Raw genomic sequence first — 11,764 nt, 5'->3', positions numbered from 1 at the left:
ACTCCTTGTCACGTACAACCGGGACATCGAAACCCCACCAGTTGACTCAATCACAGACCTTATGATACTGATATAAAGACCCCTACGCCCAAACAAATTATGAAATAAAGCTGAACCGTGTGTTAGTCCCGAAATGACCTAGTTTGTGTAAAGTGGACGTTAAACCCCGTATCTCTCTCTCTCTCTCTCACCAAAATTGAAAAGAATTCTTCGAAAACTGTAGCCTATATATCGGGGTCGGCAGAGGGAGGATAAACCCGGAACAGAAAGTCATAGAAGGCAGATATCGAATAGGGTTCGTCCTCTCATGACCACGATGCTTCACGCCAAAATTGGAGAAGAATCCGGCAAAAACTCTAGGCAATCGCTTTCACAAGCCAATTGTTGACGGAGCGACGGACAGGGTGACGACATACAATACACCCACATTGAAATGTGGGCGTATAAAATTAGAAAACTCAGAGAGAGAGAGAGAGAGATAGAGGGGGGAGGTTTAATTTAATTTCAATAATTCGCATACGCGCACGGGTTTTCAGCTGTGGAAGTGAAGTGGAGAACCCGCAGATGCCCCAAAAGATTGTACAGACGAACCTACCCCTTGTCACGCCACATGACTCAATGACGCATAAGACCATTCCCCAACCCAACCCCATCTGTAAAGAACGGTTGTTTGTATTATACGAAAACTGGGTAAAAATATAGAAAAAGAACACTATATGTTGGAGTTTTTTTGTTCCTGGATTCGCCCTTGCCGAATTATGCTCGTCGTTCACTTTTAGAGCATTTTGGCGACGGTAATGTGATACAAATGGAGAAATGTTTTCTCGTTCAAGAATCGTCGCTCAACCCGTTCTTACGTTTCCGACCAGTGGTGGCACTATAAATTGATATAATAATATCCACATGCTCAGAGGCGTAGCGGTGAAATAGATAGAATCTTAACTAATCCTAATAATTGTTGTAAATAAATAGGAGTTAGGGCCTACTATGCCACTATTTTTTTTCGGGGGGGGGGGGGCGGGGGTCCAAGTATATTCAGCCCCTCCCCCCCCGAATAACAATTGGGGGCGGACTCCTCCCTCCCCCCATGTGTGACGCCCATGCACATGCTTGTAAATTTCACATGCCGTATGAAGCAATATAGTAAACGGAATTCATGACTATCAAAATTTTTAATTCTCTTCGAAAAGAACTGTTGGCCATTTTTGTTAAACTTTAAAGACGAAACGAAACATCAAATGATCACCGCTTGGTTGGATTAATAATTAGGAGTAAATAATGACTTGAGATAGGCTATATATTATTGGCAATTATCAAACTGCTTTCCAGTCACCGCTTTGATTCTGGGAGCTCACTGTAATCAGCGGCGAGTTGGAGATGCAAGGAAAACGGTTAGGGGACTCATGCAGGGTGTGACTGTTTCCGTTAGTGTTACTGACAGGGTTATGACCTCCACTTGTTCCAAACATCGTTATATAAATAAATACTTGTTAGGCAGTCGCGCGCTTACCACGAGCCAGTGTAATAATATTTACCGCCCTATGCATGACTCGCGCATTCGGCTGATGTCATTCTAAAATCACCTTATGAACCACGACCTTATTATTTTGTTTCCGGGTCATACATTCAAGCTTGTAAATAAGCAATGACGAAAAATCATCCGATCCTACCTTGCAATTTCATTGGATAAAGTCTCGTGGTGTTATACTCAGTCAGAAACGAAAATGGCTGACCAAATGAGCTGGTCGGTGAATGCTAATAATTTGCCCGATCTTGGGCCCGATTTATTAGCCACAACAGACATAGATAATGGCGGATTAAATGATGTAGATGGTAAGTATCAAAATGTTAAAATTTCATGAAATTCTATGGTAAAGAAATGATTTTATGTTGAAAATAATACAAACATTGAACAACATCGACTGTCCGGCTGATCAGCGACCACTCATCCACTATTTGTGACTGTTCTTTATTCATTATAATATTGGTTGTAAATTTGTAATACACATAAAATGTAGAACTATCCTGTAGACAGGACAATAAAACTAAAAGAACTTTTATTAGCCTAGTCTAAAACTATAATACACGGATTCAAAAACAGGTCATATAACTAACTTAAAGTTTAACTTTTACTTTAACTTTAAATAGCTAAGTCCGTAACTCAATATCATCCAAAATCTTCGACATGGATTTGAAAACACGATTTTTTTTTGCAATTTAAATCAGCATTGGTGTTGTGGTCTTACCTGGAAAAGATGGGCTTCTGATATCCAATATTTAAGACAAAATAAACATTTTACCATTGGTACACGAATCGTGTACCATAATGCGTTTCAGCGCCATTTGTAACAAGGGTTACAAGGTGCTCAAAGAATGCGGGTAGACATTCCACAAGTCGTGTCAAACGATGATGCCATTTTCTTATTTGGAGAGCATGCGCAATATATACTATCGGTGTTAACTGGAATAACCAGACGCTAGAAACTGTATTTCGGTTGAGACTTCTGGTGTATTTCGCCGAACATAACTAATGACAAATCACAGTAAAACGGAAACGATTGAATGTAAAACAGTTTATATCAATTCATATTACATTATTATATGTGTTGCGACCCATTTGTGCCAATTTCTAGGCCCAAAATATTAGCGCTTTAGCTCCTTTAACCTAGTCAGTACGGTAGTCAATAAGTCATGAGCTTATGGTCGAGTTTGGAGAAGGGGCATCAGTAACAAATTTTGGGATTATGGAAATGGAGGTTTTTGTTTTAATTAGACTCGAAAATTACAGGTTATTATATTTAGGCCCTACGGTTTAGCAAAAATTGGAAGCTTGAGTTAGATTATAAAAACATTAGATATGAATGTGATTCCGTGAATCAGTAGACGAGTAGGCCTAATCTCAGATTGCGACTTCAACTATCGTAGGCCAAAGTTGGCCTTCGATCGAAAAAACGAATTTCGAGCCCTGGATATGATGAATTGAAAACTTGATCGATCTATACAGCTCCCTATGTATCATGACGGCCGCCATCTTTATAAATTGCCTTGAATCAATTTGATGGGTCTGTTTCAAATCGTATCCAATCCAGGAGATTATATAGGATTGATATTTTGATTTTCTTTTCTTAATTAAATGTTTTATAACTAAATAAGCGTGGAATAAGCAGTTAGAAATTTGATATTTTCTGAAAAATGCAAATCATGCATCGTTTCTTTCAGTTTCTAGAATATTGATTAAGAAGCCTTTATGTCTACTTTTGTGTATTTCAGATATTTTACAGTATATTAACAGCGCTGATCTGAATGGAGGATGTGATCTATTTGATAGTCAGCTCGATCAGTCGCATCTTAAACAAGAATCAGAGGTCCTGTGTTTTAATGGTACACCAGTATCCTATGGAAATGTTTCTATACAACATGATGTTGACCTGAATTCTCCACCCATAGCTGGCCCAATTTCTAATCCTGCAGTACTAAAGCAAGATGTGAACTTTGGTTTGAATTCCCCACCAGTCTCCCTCCTTGTAAAGCAAGAACCAGTTACTCATTACCCCGAAAATAAACTGTATAATGCTCTAGATGTTTTGGAAAATCTTAACTCCACAGCTTTGAGAAGCATTCTAGAATTGAGTGAAAAGACTGGACCAGAAAGTACGTTCAGTACATCAGCTGCCAAACTTCAGGCAGTAGTACAGCAAGCTCAGCTTGTCACACAACAAAAACAACAAATACAGAGACAGCAGCAATTACAGGCACAACAGGCAGCTGTCCGTCTTCAAAATCAACAGGTGACAGTCTCACCACCTACTCCCAAAACACAACAACAGTTGAAATTAATTTTACAACAACCCTTGGTCACAAGTAATGGACAAACACGATCTACGCAGGTTGCACCAAATACGGTTGTTAAGCAGCAGCAACAACCACAACAAACAGTTACTCAGACAAATAACTCCATTAGTGTTCAACAATTACAGCAGGTTTGTACCATTTTATTGCAGAGCTCCCGAACCCTGGAAATTCCAGGTCTTTATAAATTTTGCTCAAATATTCGAAATTTGGTCAAATTTCATTAAAACTTCTTAAAAAAACACTTTCTTTTTTCATTTAAATATCTGACGACAACTTAGGCAATTCAAATATTGCTATTGAATGCAAAACATCGTCATGATAGGTGTGCCTTTTCACTGTCTTGCGGTGTAATAATAGGAGAAACTATGATTTTGAGTAATTGCTGTAAATGATAATTATGAATTCATTTCTGCAGCAGTTCCTTGAACTTGTTAACGCTAGTGTTTATGAATACAAGATTGTCTTAACACTGGTTTTTCACAATTCATACAGTTATTTGGACTTAAAAAAACATTAAAATATTCTAGGAAAGTATCAATCTGTGATCTCAAAATACGGAATTGAGATCATTGCATAACCCGCTTGAATCAGATATTATAGAAAGATAAAATATTGCTGATGTTGGTTAAAAAATGTGGAACTAATTCTTTATTTTCAGCTTTTACTGCAAAATCAAGTCAATGCTTCGGTAAATTCAACATCAGCACCTAGTAATATTGTTACCTTGTCCAGTACACCCACAGTTACATCGTCTGGCATCAGTTCAACTCCTCTACAAACCATAGTATCCAGCTGTGGCAATACCATATTAACCAGTATACCGGTACAAGTTGTCGACAATGAAAAAGTACCCATTAATCGCCTTAATTCTGTTCCAAAGATGAAAGGAAGGGGAGAGAAACGCACTGCCCATAATGCCATAGAAAAAAGATATCGTCTCAGTATAAATGATAAAATAATTGAATTAAAAGATCTCGTTGCAGGCAAAGAAGCTAAGGTAAACACAGCCAAAATTAAATTTTACATCTTGCATCAAAAAAAACTGTCAGACCTATATAAGTAATGATGTGGTATGCCGCTGGTTGAAATAGCTTTTGATAAATTATGCAATATCATATGTCACGCTGTAAAAAAGTTCTTTAAATAAATGAAGTGGTATTTTGTCTCCTTGCATAAAGTTTTTCTACCATTTTGATTTTTCAGTTGAATAAGTCTGCCATATTGAGAAAAGCTATAGATTATGTGAGATACATGCAAGCTTCTAATGCTCGACTGAAACAGGAAAATATGGCGTTGAGAATGGCAGCACAAAAACAAAGTGAGTACTAACTAAATACCCAATCAATTTTCTTTAGAGGGATACAACAGAAATAACATTCTGAAGATAAAATAAATGTTTTAGTTAAGATATATTTGGAATGAGGGATAAGTTAAAATGTTGTTTTATTATTTTCCAGATTTAGAAGAGTTGTTATCGATACCAAGAGATATGGGAGATGCAAGTGGTATGCCATTGACCCCTCCATCCTCGGATCATAGTTCACCAAGTCACAGTCCACATACCTTTGACAGTGATTCCTCACCTAATAGTCCACTCTTTGATGACTCACCAGGTAATATTTTATCTTTAGTAACAGGCCTGAAAATAACGGTTTTAGATGAACCTGACAAAATGTCAGACACTAATGTAATAGTACCTGACATTTTCAACTTAGTGTTCAACTTAGGGAACAGATGTTTTAGACGATACGCTTTGCCGATATATGCAGTAAAAATAAACTAGAATTCATTTGTTTTATAGGTTCACCCATGGATAGCTCTAATGAAGACAGTTTTGATCAGTCAGGAATGTTGGATCGATCAAGAATGGTTCTATGTGTGTTCATGTTTGCTGTCCTTGCTTTTAATCCATTTAACGCTGTTTTCAAAAGTGGAATTGGGCAAAAGTTTTCATCAAATGTTGGACATTCTGGAAGAACTTTACAAGGCATAGAAGATTCTGGTTAGTACATGTATTAACTATGCACTCTAAAACAACAAAAAGAAAGCACAATTTTAGAAATTATAATTTTAAACTTACAAATGTTGAATTATAAGGCTTAAATGAAATATTTGAAATGGCCTAACCTGTTGTGTGGTCTTGGAAATTTTATTTGAGACGATGATGGCATTGATCACACGACCTGCAATTGAATTGTAATGTTAATCTTCACTATCATGAATAAATATTAAAATTCGAAATATTAAGATATATTATATTTCCCCCTATTTTATTTTTGGGTACTTTATTTCAGATGTAGCAAGTTGGTATGATTGGATGTTACCTACTGTGTTTCTCTGGTTAATGAATGGTATTGTTGTTGTTGGTGTATTGGCCAAGTTGTTTATTTTCGGTGAACCAGTCACTAATAAAGAAAGTAGTGCAACTGTTTCATACTGGCGTCATAGGAAACAAGCAGATGTAGACATATCACGAGTAAGTTCAAATTTTATAAAAATTGTTAGCTAAAGGAATTATAAGTTTGTATTGTAGAAAGAGTGGTCAACCGGTCATAAAAGCAATCTGGAGTGTTAGTATGGTTGTATGTTTACACCAAAAAAGTAAAAGTCCTTGGCAGGCATGTCAGCCCTGAAGCACTCAACATCTGGAGATCAGAGGCTTTTTACAAGAAAACAAATTGGTTTTGATTGCCTATCTCGTTTTGTACATGACGTAGGTCTTTTGTTGGTGTTGGTTTTCGTAAATGTGACAAGTTGCTTCACAAGATGGCTGAAGGATTGAGGAAAAATGTTACATTCATTTTTCTTTATTCTGTTCTTGAAACCGCCCAAAAATAAAAACGAGAATTTGTACCAGTTGACTGTTCCCAAATGCCCGTATTTGTATTAGGAATGTCCATAATATGTGTATTTTTAATCTAAAATTAAAAAGAAAATGAACTAACGTCGCTTGTGGAGGACGCCATCTTGGAAATTGAGTTGTCAATCCGGCAGGCGAGCAAGTTGGAAGATCGGCATAATCAACTTGGTAAATCGTCATGGTAAATACAACGGTTATGTAAAACCGATTAGGCAAATTTTTGACGTAAACATGATTGAATGCGATTTGCAAATCGATTAGCCATAATTGATATCTTATAAAAATGCTGCAAAAAAAATTTTGATGCTTTTATGATCATTATTTTCAATTTTCTTTTTTATAGGCAGATTATTCAGCAGCTATCAGCCAACTACGATTATGTCTTCTAGCTTTGGGTCGTCCTCTACCAACCTCCAAGTTTGATGTGTTTAGTAGTCTATTATGGCAGTCATTCAGACAGTTACTACATAGACTGTATCTTGGTAAATGGCTGTGTGGTAAAGCTGGAGGTTTATTCAGTCGTGTCTCGTCTGATGACATTAAATTATCGGCTAAAAATGCTGCCTGGGCTTACCATAAACTAAATCAACTTAATCTATGTGGTTAGTATTTGTTTTGAATTTTAAAAAAATTACTTTTAGAATTTAAAATTTATAATTTCACCCAATAATGAAGTAGATAAGTCATAACTGATCGATTAGTCCAAAACTTGAAATGTTTTAGTGGGCCACATTAAATTTATTGTCCTGTATTTTTGTACACAATTTAATAATCAAATTTTACTTATTTACTTCTGATCAGGTCATTCCAAAAGAGGTACAATGTGGGGTTTAAACTTGGCTATATCATCAGTGAACATGGCTGAAGCAGCAAAAGATAGTATTTTGAGAATGGAGTTGGCTGAAATTTATTGCACTACTGCTCTGCAAGTTAGAAATGCCTTCACCAATAAAGTCATGTTTGTGGCAGTAAGTATCTTTGTGGATAGAAGTTTAGAAGATCAGGTCCTGAGTTCACAAAGCATTCTCAAAGAATTTACTCAAATTTGTTCACATTGGTTTAACTAAAATATAGCCTTTTATAATACATCAATAAGAAATTATGTGCAAAGTTTTGTGTTTCTGGATCAAAGATATTTCTCATTAACAGTGATTGAAAGAAGTCTGAAAATGCTTTGTGAACTGTGGAACAGAAAGGCTTTGTGAATAATTATTTATAATTTTATCCAGTTACTTAAAATTGTTCTCAAAAAATCAGTCTACAATATTTTTGGTTTTGATTATAAATTTATTATGTTATTTTTCAGAGATATTTCTTGAGTCGTGCACGACATGTATGTGCTGGTCATAATGATGAAATCCCTTCCAGCATACAATGGTTGTGTCAACCTGAAGGACACCGCTTCTTCATCGATTCTAATTGGTCCTTAAAACGACAAGAAACTATTCTATCTAGTCATCAGAATAATGGTAAGGGATTATGGTACCATGGTAATGGTACCTCATGATTGTTTTAGGGAAAAATTTTCGGGTTGAATTCACTTAGCAAAATAATTTTGACACCATCAATAAAAGATCCCTCTGAAATATTTTGTACAATTTGGATATGAATCATCACAAGTGGTAGATTTTCTAGATGTTGAGTAAAGATTATTATTTTATTTATTACAGTTGATCCGTTAGTTAGAGTAAGCCAGGCCTATAGAGAAGAATTATTTGAGAAAGCTCTATATTCTCTTGTATCACCTAAAGTACCAGGAAGGTAGGTCAAAGGTTATTTATCATATTATTAATTTCATTCATTATCTTTATATAAGAAAAATCTTTTCAATTTAATTGTATACTTACGAATAACCTTTTACTGTAAAATGTTATGAATTCAAGTCTTATATTCAGAATTTCTAATCTGGTTTATTCTTTTAGAACTGGTAATTTGTCGGATACAATGCAGTATGCCCAACTATTAGAAGAATGTTCTACTGAAAGAGGAAAAGAGAGTATAAGTGATATATGTCAAGCTATAGGTAAGTAGAACTCATATCCAAACAGATTTTTTTTTTTATTCCTCACTCAGTAACTTTCTGATATGGCAAATATGGTCACTTGTTGAAAGGTTTTGTGTTCTTAATTGAGGCAATTTAATATTTAGTTGAAATATTGGACCTATTTTACAAAAAAAAAAATATCTTAAAATGTTATTGTAAATTTTTTTTTGTTGTACAGAAATTGATGAAACTGCTAAATGGTGGTCAGCTGTTGTTGGTGTAGCATATTATTGGTTAATGGGAGATGATGAAAATGCTTCACGTTACTACTCCATTTTGGATGTTTTCCCTAAACGACTACAAACAACAGAGTAAGTTTCTTTACAATAAAACAAGTTAAACTGTTATTATAATTAGCTTTAAAGTATTGATGGTGTATATATCAACAGTGAATTGGCATGGCTAGTAAGAAGGAAGTACAAAAGGTAATAGAAAGTTATTAAATTAATATTAAATTTTGAATTCTGGTAGATTCAAACATTATAGGGTTTTAGATGCGTCAAAAGCCTTTGTAATAGTAAATGTGAGCTAACCACACTACAAGCCAAACAAAACCGACAAGACAAACAACATAGATATATGGTTTTAACTGTATCTTTTTTTATTTTCAGTGATCCTTTACCAAGAGCTGTTTTATTTGCATTTAAAGCTAGAAAGAGTTTGATCATTCAGCCCAGCACATTAAATGGTTCTGCATGTATCAGACAATGTGATCGTGCTGGCCGTTTATTAAGAGAAAGTCTTAAATTAACCTACTTGTCAGAAAATGTGGATATTATCAAAGTGAGTTGAATCTTTATTTTGATGCAGATTTATTTTATAAATTTGAAGTTATCCTAGCAGTTGTTGGGGAGTCGGGGGAGGGAAGACAGTGTAAAGTACAGAAGCAGAATGAAGAGAGGGTTTTAGTGGTGCATTGTAGTTGCATTGCATTTGTTATAAATTATGCAATGCATCTGCAGTGCAATCATTACAACTGCTCATGCCCATCATGAAAGCAGGCTTGAACTGCAATGTAACTGCATGATAAAATGGCTAATTATATACCTGTACAAGTTTTGTATTTTCTTGTTTAATCAGATCCCAGAGAAGCAAGTTGGCAGGTTTCTGATTATTGTGTTCTGTAGAATAATTCTAATTACTAAAGTCAGACTTACTGATTTAATTATAACGCATCTCTCATTGAAATTGTCATATTTTAGGCATTACAGCTATTACTATGTGATTGGTTATTGACAACAAGAACAGAGATATGGGAGCTTAGTAAAAATGGTAATGATGGTACTACAAGAAGAGCTTCACAAACTGAGCTTATTGCTTTCCAACAAGACCTGGCTAGTCTTCGTAAATTATCACAAAATATGAAAATAGCTTTATCAAAGGTTAGTATTACAATAAATAATCCTCAATACAGTATTAATATTTCAGTCAACAAATTTAATTTTTCAAAATCATTTGAGTTAGTATTTTATTTTTTATTTTTATTTTCAGTTTGATGTTGTGTTTTGCATTAACTAATGTTTTCTGTCTATTTGTAGGTGTTTTTACATGAAGCTACTGGTAGAATGATGGCAGGTGCTAGTCCCGCCAGAACACAACAATTATTAGACTGTAGTATTAGACGCAGAGTAAAACTACCAGTTGAAGGTAAATATATTTATAAATTTATGAAATAGAGTAACTAGGACATTGGATAGGAGGTTCTTGTTAGTACTTGTGATTGACTGGTCGTGGAATTCATTCTAAGACATCAGATTCTTAATTTGTATTTGCAGGTCAGGGACTGATTAATTTTGTTTATTTATAAATTATAAATAACCCATATTTTTACTGTTATATTTGAGTTTCACAACATTAACTGTATGTCACTTCTTTCATAATAAGAGTTTTCAGTGCTTACCAGTTAATTGATGGGTTGGTTTTTTTTCAGAATCTTCTTCAGATGCCGAAAGCGACATTCCTGAAAGAGAACAAGCTACTGCGCTCCTTATGGCTGGACGTCATTTACCAGAAGAACTTGTATCCAGTATGTCGGATAGAGTTAATCTTATCAATGAAGCACAGCGCATGTATGAAGTACTCGGTGATAAAAAATCTGTCCAGACCTGTCGAAAAACCTTAATTGACATGAAAGAAAATGTACAAAATATTAATGAAATCCCAGTCAGTTAAAGAAATCATTAATCAATCATCTCTCATTAGTTCCGTTATATTCTGTTCAACCGTTTAAAAATATTTTGTAATTTTTCTGCTAGGAGTAAAATACACAAAAATATTTATTTTCAATTCAAATTTTGTTATGTTCTGTTACTAGAAGTTATATTTTTGTTTAGTTTTAAAATTGAATGTTTTTGCATTTCTGAAACATTAATTTATGTTATTATTTATTGTAAGATGTCATTTTGTAAATATTTCATTAATCAGATGTAAATTATTTTGTCTAGTAAAGAAATAGATTGTATGGATGAATTTTGATAATGATGAGTTGAGAATAATGTGATAATAAAATTAATAATGTCTTGTATTAAAATCATGCCTTTGTGTTACTTTGATCTTTAATCCAACATGGGGTGTGGGCTCCGATTAAGATATTTTTAATCTCCCTAACTTTTGTTTAAAATTGTCTTGCTGCGATTGGCTGAATATTGATTGGTGTTACTAAATACAAGTAACAAAACTAGGGACCCTTGTCCTGAAGCCTACTTAACATTAGATGATTGATTTATGTGTATGCAAACTTCAGTGAAGTGTTTGACTATTGTATGGATTATCGTTGGGGGGGGGGGGGGGGGGGAGGGGTGTCTAATGGTTTAACATGTGGGCATTAGATAGGTCTGTCATTGAGTCAAGTGGCTTGGTTTCAGTAACCTGCTTGTGAATGGTGAGGAGTAGGTTCTCCTGTCCAACTAAGTGGGTTTTCTCTGGTTTCATCTAAATATTATCTAATTATGTCAGAAAGTTATGCCTGGTCATTACAGAAACTTGTGTTTTGACAAATTAAATCTGGG

General features: G+C 34.7%; 1 protein-coding gene across 1 annotated transcript; it reads left to right on the top strand.

Moving 5' to 3' along the window:
• Positions 1-1,697: 1,697 nt before the first annotated feature.
• LOC126830830 (sterol regulatory element-binding protein 1) lies at positions 1,698-11,289 on the top strand. Its single transcript, XM_050561258.2, has 17 exons — positions 1,698-1,833; positions 3,271-3,980; positions 4,511-4,849; positions 5,056-5,170; positions 5,310-5,465; positions 5,654-5,854; positions 6,147-6,328; positions 7,056-7,314; positions 7,514-7,680; positions 8,019-8,181; positions 8,383-8,473; positions 8,635-8,735; positions 8,935-9,067; positions 9,368-9,539; positions 9,959-10,138; positions 10,295-10,403; positions 10,687-11,289. Exons 1-17 carry the CDS (start codon positions 1,725-1,727, stop codon positions 10,926-10,928), a joined length of 3,429 nt encoding a protein of 1,142 aa, XP_050417215.1. The 5' UTR covers positions 1,698-1,724; the 3' UTR covers positions 10,929-11,289.
• Positions 11,290-11,764: the final 475 nt, after the last annotated feature.

Source organism: Patella vulgata, chromosome 8 (assembly GCF_932274485.2).
Source record: "Patella vulgata chromosome 8, xgPatVulg1.2, whole genome shotgun sequence".
NCBI classification, from domain to species: Eukaryota; Metazoa; Mollusca; class Gastropoda; family Patellidae; genus Patella; species Patella vulgata.
Note: the sequence above shows the minus strand (reverse complement) of the source record. Positions and strands in the feature narration are given on the sequence as shown.

Excerpts from the sequence above, each read along its gene's own strand:
- LOC126830830 (XM_050561258.2), top strand. The coding sequence starts at position 1,725 with ATGGCTGACCAAATGAGCTGGTCGGTGAATGCTAATAATTTGCCCGAT. Across the intron at positions 6,329-7,055 it reads CAGATGTAGACATATCACGA|GCAGATTATTCAGCAGCTAT; the intron begins GTAAGTTCAAAT and ends TCTTTTTTATAG. Across the intron at positions 10,139-10,294 it reads TGAAAATAGCTTTATCAAAG|GTGTTTTTACATGAAGCTAC; the intron begins GTTAGTATTACA and ends GTCTATTTGTAG.